The sequence below is a fragment of the Siniperca chuatsi genome, linkage group LG9 (assembly GCF_020085105.1).
Source record: "Siniperca chuatsi isolate FFG_IHB_CAS linkage group LG9, ASM2008510v1, whole genome shotgun sequence".
NCBI lineage: Eukaryota > Metazoa > Chordata > Actinopteri > Centrarchiformes > Sinipercidae > Siniperca > Siniperca chuatsi.
The window spans coordinates 13966331-13983740 of record NC_058050.1 but is presented as its reverse complement, the minus strand read 5'-3'; the positions used below and the strand labels follow the sequence as shown (position 1 = coordinate 13983740).

At 40.5% G+C, this 17410-nt stretch overlaps 1 protein-coding gene across 3 annotated transcripts; it reads right to left on the bottom strand.

The window, feature by feature from the left end:
* Nucleotides 1-52: 52 nt before the first annotated feature.
* abcb4 (ATP-binding cassette, sub-family B (MDR/TAP), member 4) lies at nucleotides 53-17113 on the bottom strand. Of its 3 annotated transcripts, XM_044209372.1 has the most exons (28): nucleotides 16967-17113; nucleotides 16732-16805; nucleotides 16480-16564; nucleotides 15760-15922; nucleotides 15542-15590; nucleotides 15011-15202; nucleotides 14228-14399; nucleotides 13986-14110; nucleotides 13045-13216; nucleotides 12819-12932; nucleotides 11590-11700; nucleotides 11390-11515; nucleotides 10567-10770; nucleotides 10306-10476; nucleotides 8982-9143; nucleotides 8669-8854; nucleotides 7836-7982; nucleotides 7621-7725; nucleotides 7085-7162; nucleotides 6501-6584; nucleotides 6170-6373; nucleotides 5926-6026; nucleotides 5643-5783; nucleotides 4243-4399; nucleotides 3939-4136; nucleotides 2973-3179; nucleotides 2040-2186; nucleotides 53-1208 (listed from the first exon to the last, which is right to left on the bottom strand). In XM_044209372.1, exons 1-28 carry the CDS (start codon nucleotides 16967-16969, stop codon nucleotides 1002-1004), a joined length of 3885 nt encoding a protein of 1294 aa, XP_044065307.1. In that variant the 5' UTR covers nucleotides 16970-17113; the 3' UTR covers nucleotides 53-1001. The 3 variants fall into 3 exon arrangements, with proteins under 3 accessions (XP_044065307.1, XP_044065308.1, XP_044065309.1); XM_044209373.1 differs by lacking the exons at nucleotides 12819-12932; nucleotides 13045-13216; nucleotides 13986-14110; ... (5 more) ...; nucleotides 16732-16805; nucleotides 16967-17113 and adding an exon at nucleotides 12458-12482; XM_044209374.1 differs by lacking the exons at nucleotides 53-1208; nucleotides 2040-2186; nucleotides 2973-3179; ... (8 more) ...; nucleotides 7836-7982; nucleotides 8669-8854 and adding an exon at nucleotides 9762-9831 and having other exon boundaries at nucleotides 9021-9143.
* Between the last annotated feature and the right edge of the window lie 297 nt (nucleotides 17114-17410).

Sequence of the window (17410 nt, the reverse complement as noted above, 5' to 3'; positions counted from 1 at the left end):
GTTTTGTGCAGTTAAATGAGTAAAATGTTAAAATGAGGTGATGTTTCAATAATTGAATATAAAACTTTAATAGTTACATATAAGCATACTTTCCAAAAAGGCTAGTGATTCCGTGCATTTGTAGAAACAAAACAGGATGCCTAATGCATGAACAAAAAATTCAAATCTGCACAGCCCTGCATATACAATATTTTCCTGGGTTAAACTGTTCAGGCACTTCTTTTACATTATTAATTCAGTCTGTAGAAAAAGATAAGCTGCATCATGACAATCAAAGTAATTAAGAATTTGCCCACACACATACTGTAGATGATGATCCCAGTGTCAGGATACATAATAAATCCAGTGTATTGTTAGTCTTAATCACTGTACATTTATCGTAAGTGTTTTGCACTTAAAACAGCTAAGGCTTGTTTGCATCAAGTAGCTCCACCTTAAGAGAAAAAAAGACTGGCCATAAATGACTCACAGTTTACGGGATACAAACATGAATGGATCTTTTCAAGCAAGGAGAAGAAAGAAAACAAGAGAGGGTACAATACAATAGGCCTTTTTAACAGCAGACATTTTGACGTATAGTAGGAAAAGTACTGGTGTTACTTATAAAATTCAGTGTCCCAGTAAGCTGTGACAGTGAACCAGCATGTACAGTAACCCTAAAACTGAAGCAGCTAAATTAAATTCAGTCATTCATTTTATTATTTACCCCTGTGCTTTTCCTGCTGTCACATGTCCAAAATATCTATCTAAAAAAAAGGCTCCTAAAAGTGACGACTAATAAACAGTACAGAGGTACTAGGTTACTTGTTTGATCGTGACCAAACTATGTGACTCACAAGGCTAAAAAGAGTCAAATCTCCAAACAGGCCAGGACACAGTCCGCACATTCAGACCCCAACTGCAGCTGCTCAGTCTGAATATGTTTAACTGTTTGAATATTAAGCAGCCCTCAGGAAAAATAAAGATAAAAAACAATCGGTGTAGTATTCTTCCCTGTCCTCTTATTCCCTTCCGTGGCCCATCTGTGTGGTGACTAGCATGTGGTAGACTCCCTTCTTGGCCAGCAGCTGTTCATGTGTCCCCTGTTCGACCACCACTCCCCCCTGGAAGACAGCGATGCGGTCGGCGTTTTGGATGGTGGACAGGCGGTGGGCCACGATGATACACGTCCTGCCCTTCCTGGCCTGGTCCAACGCCTCCTGCACCACCTGGAAAGAGATAGTGACCTCACATGAAGTCATTTGGGGAAATATTTCGTTTTCAGACCCACTTTCTTTATTGATTTGTACATGTCTACCTGTTTAGTTTTCCTGTTTCGCATTTGCAGGTCTGCTTTGATGGGATGATGCATGTTGAATTTATTTTTATTTTGATGCATTTTCACTTAATTTCCAGTGATCATTGAGTACATCCACTCCAACACTGTTATTAAAATCTGAGGGTATATACCGCATTAATACGGATAAGTTACCACCACTTTTCATATTAAGTACTGCTGTTTTTTTTATTGCTTGTGGAATATTTCTTGTTTTTTAATCTCTGGTTTAATTTTATGGGTATTTTATATCTTGTGTTTTGTCATCAGTGTTGGTTTATTAAGATGGGAGCACAGTAATTTCCATTATTTTATCGAGGCAAAATTTGAACCGTAACACTTCACAAATGTGAAACCATTCTGTCAACCACCATTCAGAAGAGGAATCTGGCTCTACTATATTTTCCTCTTTTATAACCACATGAAAAAAAAACAAATTTAACACTGTAACTGTAACACTGTACTCAGCGGTCCTTTTAAGTGAAATAAATGCTTGACTTGTTTTCCACTTTTGAAATGAGATTTTCTGCTTTAACAGATGTTGCCACACATAATTTGAATCAAGTAAAATTTCAGCTAACTAACTCATTTTGGTTATTTTTGTTATCCCGTCTTCTTTCTCATTCGTCTTACTGGTGCCAACATCATTTGTGGGAAGGTTTCATTTAGCTCATGTAGCTACTGTTGACTTTGTTTAGCTCAAACACCGTGAAAAGACACTCACCTTCTCACTCTCAGTGTCGAGTGCGGAGGTGGCCTCGTCCAGGAGCAACACTTTGGGGTTGCGGAGGATGGCTCGGGCTATGGCCACGCGCTGCTTCTGGCCACCTGACAGCTGTGTTCCCTTGTCACCTGCCGGAGTGTCGTACTTCTGCTCATACACACAGAGAGGGGGGGCCAAAATAATGCATCCAGTAATCCACACACCTCGCTGTGAACAGTTTTAATTATTCTAAATACTTTCTACTGAAGAAATGGTCTGGTAACACTTTATTTTACGCATCAGTAATTTCCTAGGAAGTTTTCTGGAAAGAACCGTGTCATTTGTACTAATTATAAAGAAAATAGAGAGACAAGTCTGAGACTATTCTTTTAGGTAAGATTTATTTAGTTGAGTTTATAAGACTGAGAGGAATTTTCTTGGAAGAACAGCTACATTTAATATTCATCCATTCTTTATTAATTATTGGAAACTTTACTTTCCATATATGTTGAATCGCATGTTCAGCTGACCTGCTGTGCACGCTTGAAATTCACTGATTAGAAATGTATTTGAACCCTGTGTGATTGGATACCACAAGAGGTAAAAGATTAGATACCAATAAAAGTAAAAGATTAGATACTACTAGAGGTAAGAAAGGAAATATGTTTTATTGTAATTTGGGTGAACAATCATTGACTCTGTAGAGTACATAACTTGTAGGTGAGTTGCATCTGTTGCCGTTGTATAATCACTGGCACGCTGACAGACACTATATCCCAATTGTATAAGTTTACCTGTGTGACTTAGAGGTCCTTGAGATTGTTCTAAAGATAATAACTACTCGATTTAAAAAAGAAATGCATAAATAAAAAAATCACACCGCCCTTTTATGTTCAGCTTTGTCAGGACTAAGAATAGAGCACTGCTGAAACACCAGGACATCACAGCAGTTACCTTTGGCAGGTTTTCTATGAAGCTGTGAATGTTGGCCGCTCTAGCAGCGGCCTCTATCTCCTCCATGGTTACAGTGCGGCTGTTGTCTCCATAGGCGATGTTTTCCGCCAAGGTGCAGTCGAACAGCACGGGCTCCTGGGATACGATGCCTATCTGGGATCTCAACCAGTGGATGTTCAGCTTGTTTACATTTATATTGTCCAGCTCCTGAAGGAGAAAATGGTAGCAGAAAGTATTGTGAGGTGAGGCTTGATGTCTTTAATGCAACAGCTGATTTTTTGGTCTCCACAAACTCCTGAGGCTCTTTAGCTACTAAATACTCCACTATGTTCACAAGCTAGTTGCTAACTAGCTGTGTGCTATTTGGTACTGAGCAGGTAGTGTACAGTGGGTTTTAGGCTGGCCGAAAACAACGTTGATGAGAGCAGATAGTGTGAACCAAAACAGTCAAGTTGTGAGCCGGAAAACCAAAACAATGAGCTGAAATACTATATAAAGCTCCCCAGAGCCAAGCCGACCCATTTTCACATACAAGTTGTCTGGTGATCCATTGTTAATATAAAAATATTGGATCATAGCCACTTTAAAAAGTCAACAAGTCACCAAATAACAGTTGGTGGGGATTCAGAAATGAAAAAAATATTTCAAAAACAAGATTCTTGTGCTACCAGAAAAGCAGCTGAAGAAGGGCTTTAAAATAGTGACCTTGTGATAACATGGGGAGATAGCAATACATATTCTTTTCTCACTCACAGGACTGTTAACAGAAATCCCATCAAGATAAAATGCAATGGTTAGTGCAGTAAAGATAAAAACACACATGCTACACAGACCTCACACCATCTCTAGGTCTACAGCAGCTGTAAAGATGCTATAAACACACTGGCAAGCTAACCATTAGCTAACTGACAGTAGGTGAAGAGGCAGCCCATTACACAGAGCACAGGTGTGTATTTGTCTTCTCACCACTCTCCCTTCTCTGGGGTCGTAGAACCTCTCCAGCAGCTGGATGGTGGTGCTCTTTCCACAGCCGCTGCTCCCCACCAAGGCCAGAGTCTCTCCCTTTCTCACGTTCAGATTCAGCCCTTGAAGGATGGGTACATCAGGGCGTGAAGGGTAGTTAAATCTAACACTGTCAAAGCTCACATTACCATCAAATTTGTCCTAGAGTTTGAAGAGATGAGACAGAAGAGTGATATGTTAAGACCTGTGTGTAAAGACCTGTATTATAAGTATTGTGTTTGGTGTGTGGGACTTTGTTGTTATGTACCGGTGACTCTCCCTCCTGTGACAGATTATCAATGGCGGACTCCTTGTTTATCAGCATTATGAGGTGGGAAGCTGACATTTTGGCCTTTGCATAGTTTGGAGCGAAGGCGTTGGCCTCTCCGAGAGCCATGGCACCGTACAGAACAGCCGAAAACACACTGGGAGAGGAAGTCAAAGGCATATTAGTTGTACCTTTCACATTTAAGAGTCAGAGTGTTAAATGGGATTACATAAAGCTAAACTAACACGAAACAATGACATCCTAACCTTTGTGTGTACATTATGTGTTTGTAGATGTTTGTGGCCCTAGGGATGGCAATGTCAGTGATCAACACTGGTCCGGAGTAAAATATCTCAACAACTGTTCGATGGATTGCCGTGATTTTTGTACAGACATCTGTGGTGCCCAGAGGATGAATACTCCTAACTTTGGTGATCCCTGGACTTTTCCTCTAGTGCCACCATGAGGTTGACATTTGTCATTTTCAGTGAAAATTCTTAACAAATATTGGATGGATTGCCATGAAATTTGGTTAAGATTCATAATCCCCTCAGAATAAATAGTTATAACTTTGGTGATCCCTTCACTTTTCCTCTAAGCACCGCTGTGCCTAAATACAGTCTCACACAGCCATGAAGATGGCTGTGGACTGTCTTGTTTCCACACCGATAACATTTCACACCATAAAATGTATCTGCTTGTTTCTCTATTTCTATAAGCTACATTATTCTGATGAAATGAGTGAAATATTCAAATCCAAAATGAATTTTTTATGACTGCATAATTAAACCAAATAGACAATTCTAGATGTCTTGTGCATAACTTAAAACACATTTCCTATAATTCAGCCTGACACACTGTAGGTCTTTGGAAACCTTGGGATCTTGGAAAGAATCATAACATGCAAATCTGAGCGTTTACAATGCATGTGTTTGTATAAAATGCTCCATGGGGATGAAGAGTTAATCTTTCTGGGTTTTATAGTAACATATGTCCCTTGAAAAGCTCAAGGTGCGATGAACTTCGGACTTCCCCTTTGTGTAACTGGATGAAGGCGGTGACTCCTTCCAACAATGACACACCGAGTTACGTTAGCATCCTAAAACACGTGTGTGTGTCTGTTGGATCACCAAAGGTACAGGTGTCTTGTGTGGCTATGTGCTCTGGATTTGGAGCCCACTCATTCACAGCGGCCTGTCACATGCTTCAGGCCAGGGTAATGATTAAAAGCGATATTAACAGCCTCTCCTCCTAGCAGGAATGCTTTAGTCTGATGTTACCTGCTGTAACCTATGAGTGTACACTAACTGTTGGACATCTTCTCTATCATAAACTAAAACTCATGACTGTTAATCTTCTGAGTAAGAGACGAGACAAAGTCATGCTGTCTGTTTACTCACAGGAATACCCCCTCAGCATCCATCCTTCCTGCCTTAATGAGCCAAGCTCCAAAGCGGAATCCGCCTGCATAAGCGAAGTAGATCATGGCCTGGGAGAAGGAGAAGGTAAGACCATGCACATGGGCCTTTTTCTGGGAGTTACTGTACAGAGAGTGAGAGAAAGGTGGCATCAAAGTGAGCACTTGTCAAATTAATTAAATTTGATTAAAATTCATATATCATTTTGTTCATATATCCCATGGAGATGATGGATCTTTGGTTTAAATTATGTAATTTCTCATACTTGAATGGCACTTTGAGGTTTTCCTGATACAAAGACTCAAACTTGGGTTCTCTGTTGAGAGAGGCAACAGTACGGATATTGTCGATGGCCTCTGTAGCAATCTGTAGAGACAAACCATACACACATTATATCTACTATATATCACAAGGTCAGTTTTTTAACAAATAATGCTCATCCTTAGAGAGTCTTAAAAAGGAATTTGCACGTGGTTCTTACTCTGCCACATCTTACACTGAATCTCTACCTTTCCGGCCTTCTCCAGCTCTTTCTTGTCTTCACCAGCTTGTCCTGTGAGCAGTTGCATCTCCACAGCTCCGGCCACCGCCATGACAGGCACCAAAACCAGGATGAGCAGGGTGAGCTCCCAGCCGTACACAAAGGAGATGATCACACCGGTGCCCAGATTGGCGAGGTTCTGGGCCAGCGTGGCCATACGTACTCCTGTAGCCTGAGCAGACATGAAAGATGGGAACAAAGCAGATGACAAGATCACTAGATCATTAGACGACTCGTTGTGGTAGTCTTTGGCAAATAGCTTTGATTGTTGTGTGTGTGTGACTGCTGTTGAGACTTACCCCCTGTACTTGGGCAGCGTCTGTGGCCAATCTCGTAGTGAGCGCTCCAACACTGTTTTTGGGGTCGTCAAACCAGCCGAGGTCCTAGAAGAAAACAGGGGTAAACACTTTCCATTGAAAAGAAATAGAATACATTCACTTATACGACAGCAATCAGAAATATGTTAACATTTTGAGCTTGATTGCCACATTGTTCTGACTTCTGTTGTATTATAACCATTTAGCTTTAAAGCTCCTGAAAACCTAATTTCTCTTTAACATTAAATATTAATTAATAAATAATCAACAATCAAAGTTAAAGCTTAGTTAGTATTTATCAAGAATTTAACACTTAAAAAACTGTTCGGGTGTGGTTAGGTCAGATTTTACTGAGAGTACTGGCAACATAAGCAAACGACGCAACTACTGTCATGACATTTTGATATGTTGCTAAACTCTGATTGATGCAGAGAAATACATGACATCACTCCTTTCCAACTGAGACCCACCCATTTCAAACCAGTGAAAAAAGCAAGGACATATATGAGAACCAGTTCTCATGTAGGACCCTGTGTAGGTCTCTCATTTCAGTTCATTGCACTCACCTGTCTCATCATGGACTTAAAGGCCCCGAGTCTCAGTTTCAGGGTCAGAATCTCTCCCGATTTACCAAAACAGAAACCCTGTTAAAAGTTTACAGACAGAAGACATGAGCACACCCGGACACTGGCATAAACTTTGTCACCTGCATGTGTTTATACTGCAGCACTATCATCTGTATAAAGCATGTGTGTGTGCAGGTGACATTTGTAGAGGCATTCTCGTAATATCACACTGTAAGCCTGTTTGATAGATATCAAGGTTTTCACATTTTTAACCATCTTTGGTTTTAGGTATAAGGTTAGAAGTAAATGAGATACAACATGTAAATTAGTGAGCTTTAGAGGTGCTGGTAGGCAGATTTTGTTACTTTTGGACAGAGCCAGGCTAGCTGTTTCCCCCTGTTCCCAGTCTTTATGCTAAGCTAAGCTAACCAGCTTATGTATTGTGTATTTCTCAGTATGTCAAACTATTGCTTTGAGGGCAATGACCACACCTGAGAAATGAATGTAAGTCAACATGCATGTGTATACATGCAAACCTGTAGAAACATGGTGACAAAGGATAACCCTCCAATAGCAGCAAACATCAGGGAAAAGAATGCAGATTTTTGCCTGACAACCTCTTGATCTGGCTCTGCAAACCCCTGAGAGGAGAAAAAAAACACCAAATTTTCTACAACATCTGTCAAATGCTGCAATTAACATGAAACATTAAAATAACTTTTGTGGTACACAGGTACTAAGAGTAACCTACAGTGATGATCTTGGAGAAGATGACAGCGAACAGTGGCTGCATTGCTCCATTGATGATGGCGCAGATGGTCCCCAGCAACATGTATGGCCACTCGGAAAGGTTTAGACGCATCACTTTAAGGAACGACACGGGGGGAACATGTTCATCCTGCAGAAAGAGGGAGAAAGAGATGAGTCACATCTCCTTTCTCTCTGCTTCTCTCCCATTTTCCTTTGGGAAGAATATTCATTTAAAAGTGCATTTATTCTGCCTGTCAGAGAAATGGGGAGATGGGACCACCTATCCAGTTCAAGAGTAGTACGATCTAGTATTGGATTAAAATTAACATTTAAATAGTTTAGACATGGTCCCACAGTGTTTAGTGGAAAAGGTTCACTTTTAGACAAGTTCAGTTTGTAACCAGAGACCCCGCCATACTCCCTCAGAACAGACTATTTGCTATTGATTTGGTTACATATAATAATAAATCGTCAGCATATAACTAGACCTTGTGCTCCCTCCCCCCTCTATAAATCCCATCATAACCATTCAAACCAAGCAAGGCAATAGCTAAGGTTTTAATAGCAAGAAAGAATAAAAGAAGGACAGACCAGCTTTGTCCCTCGTTGTAATATAAAGTATACAGATCTAAAAGAGTTAGCTTGGACAGAGGCAAGAGGAGACAGGTATAATAACCTCACCCATGCGATTTAAAAAAATAAAAACTTATTTTTTACAAAACCTGTTTGATCTGTTGAGATAATAGTTGGCGAGACCTTTAACTTATGAGATTTCTTCATATGCAAATGTTGACCCAGCCACTCAAACCCCAGAGATGGTGCACCACAGCTCACCTCTTCTGTCTTGTCTTGGTGATACGTGTTTTTTTCCTCTTTCTCTCCCTCTGAGGCAGCGAAAGAGGATCCTCTTGTGGACTTCCTCCTGTACAGAGAGGACTCTGAGAAGGACTTGACTAACGGGCTCTTCTCATCCACAGACTCATTGTCTGCCTCCTCCCCATCCTCAACTTTCTGAAATGTCTGCGGGAGGGAGAGACGGGAGGAAACCACAGTCACAAACAATACCAAAGACTGACCAATTTGAAATTACAAAGTTCCCCTCGAGTTCCAGTCCACCCAAATGTGTGTTTATGTGTGTGTATATTACCTGCATGGTGACCAGTGTATGGTAGACTCCCTTTTTTTCCATCAGTTGGCTGTGAGTCCCCAGCTCTACAATTTCACCTTTCTGGAAGCCAGCGATGACGTCAGTGTTTCTAATGGTTGAGAGGCGGTGGGCCACAACTATGGTGGTACGACCCAGTCGAACCTGCACACAAAGATATGAGTTGTTGTCTTTGCTTACATTACAAGAAGGAGCTAAATGTTTATTTTTGTACATACAACATGTTTGCAGTTTTAATGTTTTTTTAATGCATGTTTTAATTTTAGTGGCAAGACTAAGAGTCTGCAGCCATACTAGAGGCTGTACTTAGGCACAATGGTGCTTTGAACTAAATGCTAACATCAGTATGCTAACATGCTCACAATGACAATGCTAACATGCTGATGTTTAGCGGGTATAATGTTTAACATGTTCACCACCCTTTTTTAGCAAGTTATGATGCTAAGATTTGCTAATTAGCACTAAACACAAAGTACAGCTGAGGCTGATGGGAATGCAATTAGTTCTGCAAATACTAGGTAAACCAAAGTATTGGACAAAGTAAAATTATGACTTGCTGGTGGCGCTAGTAGAAAAGTCAGAGGATCACAAAAGTTCAAGCATCCTCTGGGCACCATGGCAGCACCACGTGACACACACTGGCCCAAAAAGACTTTTTCCCATACATAACAGTTTTTTGTTTAGTATGATCAGAATTTGGTCCATTAGGTCCGATAGGATTAGGAAAGTCTAGAGGAGCTGTATGATTACATTATTTTATACCATTTATGTGTGTGGGTAGCCAACAGGAAGTCAGCTGGCTCGGCCACAGGAAGTCTCTGACGCCCATGCTCTATGGGCCAAAAAACACAACAACATGAAGAAGCCCACAGAAGCTTTGATAGGAACGAATGGGGTGCCAACTTGAAACATGGTATCCAGTTTTTCTTGATACATCCATGGTCGAGACATGCTGGTGGCGCTAGAGGAAAAATCGGGGGATCACTAAAGTCAGCAGGATTCATCCTCTGGGGACTATGGATGTCTGTACAAAATTTCATGGCTATCCATGAATTGTTGAGATATTTCAGCCTGGACCAAAGTGGTGGACCGATCAATAGACAGACCAACATTGCCGTCCATACAGCCACGCCATTAGCGTCAATAAAGAAAGTAGTAAACCAAAGTAATCTAATTCATATTAAGTGTATCTTCATTGTATTTGTTTAAAATGACAGCACAATGTCTGCATCAATGTCTAAGTGCAAAGTAAGCTTTAAAGCTGTGTTCTGAATGAGGCAGAGCATGTGTTTGTGTGTGTTTGTACCTTGTCGAGTGCAGCTTGCACAATGGTCTCACTCTCAGCATCAAGAGCAGATGTGGCTTCGTCCAACAGAAGGATTTTGGGGTTGCGGACTAGAGCTCGAGCAATCGCAATCCTCTGCTTCTGTCCTCCACTCATCTGAGTTCCCCGGTCTCCGACCAGCGTGTCAAACTTCTGCTCAAAGAGAAGAGTCTCAATATTAGCAAGTGGTGGACAGAGTTCTTGATAAGCACAGAGGACAGGGAGTCACAAATACAGTCATACATCGGGAAGGTTCATAATGAAGTCGTAAGCGTTAGCCTCCTTAGTGGCTTGTTCAATCTCCTCTTGAGTCACGTCAAGTCGGCCGTATCTGATGTTCTCAGCAATGGTGGTGGCAAAGAGGATGGGCTCCTGGCTCACCACTCCGATCATCTCTCTCAGGTAGCGGATGTTAAGAGAACGGATGTCGTGACCGTCAATAGTTACCTAAAAAGCGGGAGCCAAACAGATGCAGCACTTAATTTAAATCTAAACACAGCCATGCATATTTGAAACAGTATCTCCACTCTTGTTGTTAAAAGAATAGTTTGACATTTTGGGAAATACCCTTATTCACTTTCTTGCTGGGAGTTAGATGAGAAGATTGATACCACTATGTGTGATAATTATAAAGCTAGCCAGCCAGCAACCGGTTAGTTTAGCTTAGCACAAAGACTGGAAACTGAGGGATAGCTGTTTCCCCCTGTTTCCAGCCTGGCTCTGTTCACAGGTATCAAAGTCAGCCTAACAGCATCTCTAAAGCTCAATTAACATGCTATATCTGGTTTGGTCAATCTGTACACACATGGTCCACAATGTAGATTCCAGGTTTTTGACAAGGAAGAAGAATGTGTGGAATAAAAAAGACGACATCTCTGGTTCTGTCACATTGATTCTGATACTTTGTTTTTTAAACTAACTGTGAGTCTGACAATGTTATAGGAGCAAACGCTAAATCAGTGGAGTACTCTTTTAAGACCTAAAGTGAAAAAAACACTCAACTATAGCAGAGTGGATATGATGACAATCAGTTCTTTGAATGAGGTGGTTTAGAAATATCACTTACAGCTCCTTCCTGAGGATCGTAGAACCTCTGCAGCAGCTGAACCGTGGTGCTTTTACCACAGCCGCTGCTACCCACCAAGGCAATGGTCTGTCCACTCATCACGCTCAGAGACAAGTTATTTAATATCTGCAAATTATAACAATGTCAGTTATGAGATAAAGTTTGAAGTAATATAATGTCTATTGATTGTTGGAACATACTCTGATGTCCGGCCTCGAAGGGTAGCTGAAGTGGATGTTCTTGAACTCTATGTCTCCCCTGATGGAGTCAGGCTTGAAACCGGCCTCTGAAAAGCTGTCAATGCTTGGTTTCTGTTGAGACAAGAGGGAACAATATTTTTACTTCTAAAACTAAGCTTCGTTCTGATTTGTAGTTTTGCCACAGCTGGATAAAGAACCTAATTCTTATCATAACCTCAAACAGACAATGGGAGGAAGGCTGTTAGCCCTCCAGGTTAGGGTGAGCGAATTCAACAAGGCTAATGTTTATTTCCACAGCTCTGTGTGTTTTCACTGTCTCTCAGTGCGGTTAAACACTGACCGCTATTCTCTCTTCTGTTTTGCTGCTGACAAAGGTCGAGCTCTGTGTTGACGGAGGATTTGAGACCGTTTTATGTCCTTTTTACAAAAAGTTACAGATAAAAATAAATGAAACTAAGTAAAAGCAAGCTGTCCACAGATCTTAAGTCCAACGGGAGAGAGTTACATAAATTAGGAGCCATGACTTTGAATCCACAGTCTCCTTCAGTTTTGAGCTTGGAGCATGGAGTAACTAATATTCCCTGAGAGGAGATTTCATACTTCTTCAGTTTTGCTTGAGGCTGTAAAAATGCTGATTTGTATTCAAGTGCAACCAGTAGTTTGTAGAATGCAGTATCCTGCATCTGTGTTTATAAACTACTTTGAGTGTGCGTTGTCTTAGTGGAAGATTAACAGTAAACTTTAAACTAAACATAGGCATTGCCCAGAGTAGCTAGAGACAAGACTCTGCCTGAAATTACCCTGTAAGACATTCAGCTAAACAAATTAGTTATGCTGCATCTTTCTGAAGCTATTACGACCACTTTACATTACACTGTTGTTAGTTCCGTGACGAGGAAGCCACCGTACTTGTCTGATAGTAGTGCAATATTTGCAAAACGGATACCTCTTTTAACCTCACAATAAGTTCAGGAAAGGGAGAACCACAGCTGTGCAGTATCAACCAAATGACCTGCAATCTTCATTCAAACAGCAGGTGCTCCAATTAGAGCAAAATCCGACATCTCATTACTGACCTCAAGTTGTCGGCTGCATCAAAGCGGCTTCCCAGAGAGCCAGAGTGCAGCGGTGCATGTTCAGTAATACAAACTGACAGCTGTCCAGCAGCAAAGAGATTAATAAAAATCTTCTGACATGTGTGCTTTGGGGAAAAATGTTGCATAACTTACATGATCAATAATGCTGTAGACTTTATATGCAGCTCCCTGCGCGCTGGCAAAGGTCTGGATGTTGGGAGACGACTGTCCCACAGTGAACGCTCCAATAAGCACAACGAAGAACACCTTAAGACACACACACACATCAGTGTTAACTGCACCAACCTTCTTTTTCAGTGTCCCTTATGTTTAAAGGGAAAAAAATAATTACAAATTCTGTCATAATGTGTCTACTCACGGTTAGTAAAGTTCCAATGGTGTACTCCTTACTCAGGATGAGTGTACTTCCATACCAGAAGGCCAGAGCATAGGACAGGTAGATCATCATGAAGGTGAAGCCCATGGCAACGTTTGCAGAGATCGCCTTTTTTATTCCCATGTTCTTAGCATCCTCCAAGTTCTTATTATATCTGTGGTGCAACACACACACGCAGACAAAAGCATGAGTGCTAGTTCAATGGCAAGCAAAGTTAGGGTTAAATATAAATTGGATTGCAATGACAACAGGGCGTGTTGCATCAGTAGAAAACACTAATCCAATTCTATGGCTTTGTATGGGTTTTATCCAGTTACAGCATTTGCTGGGGCTTTTTTCTAGGACTTTGATCACTTTATAGAACAATATTTATTTGCTCTGCACAGTTGTTTTGCTTTGTTGAATAGACAATAACCATATTTGGTCATAACTTCGTCATAATAACGTCAAAATTGTGTTATAATTTTAGGGTGACACTTTGGATTCAGATATTCCAGCACTGACATTCAGCTATCAGTTCGGTGACTAAAATGACCTATAAACCACTGATACTATATATTACCCCACCCACAGTATTAATTGTTATTTATTTACTATCAATCTTATTTGGTTTTAATGATCTCTTTTAAAATAATTTCTGCTTTGTTTTTACCATAGGGTCATAGGGACATACCATATATGTATCCCATCTTTTTGTATGAAATGTGCTATACAAATAAAGTTTTATTATAACCACAGAACACTGAATATTTTTGGAGTATTTTTCACACTATTGAGGGAATCTGTGTCGTTATATCCATGTGATAATAAGTTGAGAATCAGTGGGACTACCCAAATAAAATGAGACCCGTTTTAACACAGAAATATGTGACAGTACAGATGCAGGTGCATGTACACCTACATATATAACATACTGTACACACCTCTTGATCTCTCTGTCCTGACCACTGAAGGCAAACACTGTCCTGATAGCAGAAAGCACCTCTTCCGCCACAGCTCCAGCTTTGGCATATGCAGTTTGCTCTTTACTAGTGAAAGTCGCCAGCACCTGTTCAGACAAGGACATAATGTTATTAAGATTAGGGGTGTGAGGAAAGGCAGGAAGATAGACAAAGAGAACGCAAACTTTAAAAGAGCAACACAAACACTACGGAGAGAAGCTTACCCTACTGAAAACTGCGGCTGAAATGCCCAGCGCAGGGCTCACAGCCAGGATGACGAGAGTGAGTTTCCAGCCTTTGTAGAAGCCGATGATGAAGGATGCGATGAAGGTGGTGTAGGCCTGGATCAGCCTCCCCGCCTTGTCACCCATACCCTCTTGGATCTTATAGATATCACTGCGCATGCAAATATAAACAACTTGTCCACCATTGATCTTCAGAGTACTGCAACATTTATATATTATGGATCATGTGACAACTGTGCACCTTTATTAATCCTGATTTTGATCTTTTAATTTCAGATGGATTATATTATACGATACTAAAAAGAGATTATTCGATCAACCTCATGGTGAGGAGGACAAGCACAAAACCACAAGTGGCTTTTACACTTTAGTTTTTGAACAGACATATCATTAACAATTTTGATAATCATTCAAGTAATTTTTCAAAGAAAAAATGGCAAAAATTCACTGATTCCAGCTTCTCAAATGTGAATATTTGCTGTTTTTCTTTATCTTCTATGATAGTAAACTGAATATCTTTCGGTTTTAGACTTTTGGTTGGACAAAATAAGCAATTTATATATGTGAACCTGGGCTCTGGGAAATTATGATATGGGCTTTTTTCACTATTTGCTGACATTATAGAGACCAAATGACTAATGAAATAATTTACAGTAATATGGCTGCGGGTGGCATGATCATCACACAGCATCATCTACACTTCAGTATTACTCACTGAAATGAGACATATGTAAAAGAGTGTGCGATTTTTCTGGTACCCACTCTGTGAGACGTGTGTTGAGCTCGCCTGTCTCATTGACATCGAACCAGCCGATTTCCTGCTGCATGATGTGGTGGAAAAACAACTTGCGGATGCGTTTGACCTGCCGCCCGGCTGCCAGGGTCCAGAAGGCCACCTGCATGTAGGCTGCCACCAACACGATAGCCCCCATGATAGAGAAGTAACCAGAATAACTGGAAGAACAGAAGAGGAGTATTCAGAGACGTATGACTTTAGAAGTTGATTTGCTTTGACTTGAAGAGAAATGTAAACTCTCTAATGTGTCTATTACAGTGAAAGCTGATGGCAATTGATGATTCAAGTAACAAGAAATTAATAATTGATGCAATTTTGTGTCTAGAGAATCTCTTGCATCTCAATTTTCTATTCTGATATTTTAAGTTATCTGAGCTTCCTGCACTTATGAAACTCTTTACAAACAAAAAACTACAAACATCAACTTTAAATTCAACATTTTGGAGATATTTTCTCCTGACGTAAAAAACATTTATGCTGATCATATAATGACTTACACCGTCATTTCCTCTTCTAAGGAGCTGTTGCTTGGGGTGTAGGTAAAATCTGAAGATACAGGGTAACAAAGACATTATTAAAAGGTGTTTTATATATATATATATATATATATATATATATATATATATATATATATATATATATATATATATATATATATATACTGTTGCTTCTTAATCCCGTAAATTATGTGCACCCAAGCCTGCTGAAAACTCACTGGGGTTGGATATGTTTATGTGGGACATCATGGCGTCCTTTATAAAGCTGTCCGTCATGTCCCCAAACACAACACACATGAGAGGAAGTACTACCCCGTTGACTATGGCCATCACCGTCCCAATAAGGATCAACACAAGGTCCAAGCGGTTTGCAAACCTGAACTACACTCACATAAAAGAGAGAGTGTGGAAAGACCAAAGAGAGAACAGCAGAAATTAGTAGCCTGTATGTATCTTGTGGATGCTCCTGATAATTTGCTGGGTGTAAGCATTTTGAATCATGCAGTCAGAACAGGGAAAACAACTTTTAACTTTAAGGAGCTATTATGTTCTCACAGCAGGGGACTGGTGGAGTCCACCCAAACAACAGGAGGATATGCCGCACTCCCATCCTCTCTCCCAGCTTACCTCACACACTCACACAAACCTTGTCACACACACACACACACACACACACACATGCACCTTGCTGTTATGCTTGTCAGATCATACAAATCAACACCACTTTTCCCATTTCGGCTACTGCTCTTTTCTACACACACACTCTTACACACACAACATAACATTTTATTTTATAGCAATTTAAAAACAGTAGAAAGAATTAGACAGTAGAAAGGGAAAAATAAAGTTACATTAACTGCTTCAAAACATAATTACAGAGCATAAACACCAGGTTCTGACTGAAAGAGATCACGGTGTATGGTGATAACGGAGCTTACCAGAGCAATGGGGCCGACCTTGGGCAACTTTGGCTCTTTTTCTTTCTTCTTCTTTCTCTTATTTTTGTCATTCTTCTTGCTCTCACTGGAGGAGTCATATATAAAAAGCATGATGTCAAATAAAAAGTCTTAATTGCATAAAAAAAGAGAATAACACGGGCACCTATTGAGGTTTATATGAACTGGCGCTGTTTTAAAATCATCACTCTTGACACCTACTGAGCTCGGTTAGAGAAAGAGAGAATTTAATACCTTAAATCTCCATTTTTTTCGTGTTTGGCTGTAGCCAACATTTCCATCTCGTCCTTCACATCCATGCCTGGGTCCTGTCAGAGGAACAACCTGTTTACATTTCACAGCTCAATCTAAACAACGTATAGTATCACTGTTCAGTGATAGTTCACTGTATTATCAAAACTGAAAAACAAACATTTAAAAGTAGAATAAAACAGAAATAGACTAAAAGCATGTAGATGTGGTGTCCCACCATTTCTCCACCGCTGTCACCCCAGACCCCTCTCAGTAGGCTGCTATGGTCGTTTTGAAAGAGGTGGTGATCACACGCAAGCCTGGGCCAAAGGCTGTCCCGTCCTTCCTCACCTTCCTCCCCTCCGCCTCTCTCCCCTCCTCACGTGTCTTTATAACAGCTGTAGGCTACTGTATCGCAGCACGAGCCTCGGTGGGAAATGAAAGTGCTGCTGACTCTTCCGTCCTCTGATTTTGGCCCCTTGTCACATTTCAGGTGTCTATGAGATGTTAGCAGCTCCACCACATTTCCTCTCTTAACTTCTCATATGGTTTCATTTAAATTCTTGTTCGTGGCTCAAAGAAGTAAAAGTATCCAATGTTTCACTAAAAACGGTACGGATTAGAGAAAAGTAAAAAAAACCCCACAATACTAATTTGTGTAGAAGAACTTTGTTTTTTCTTC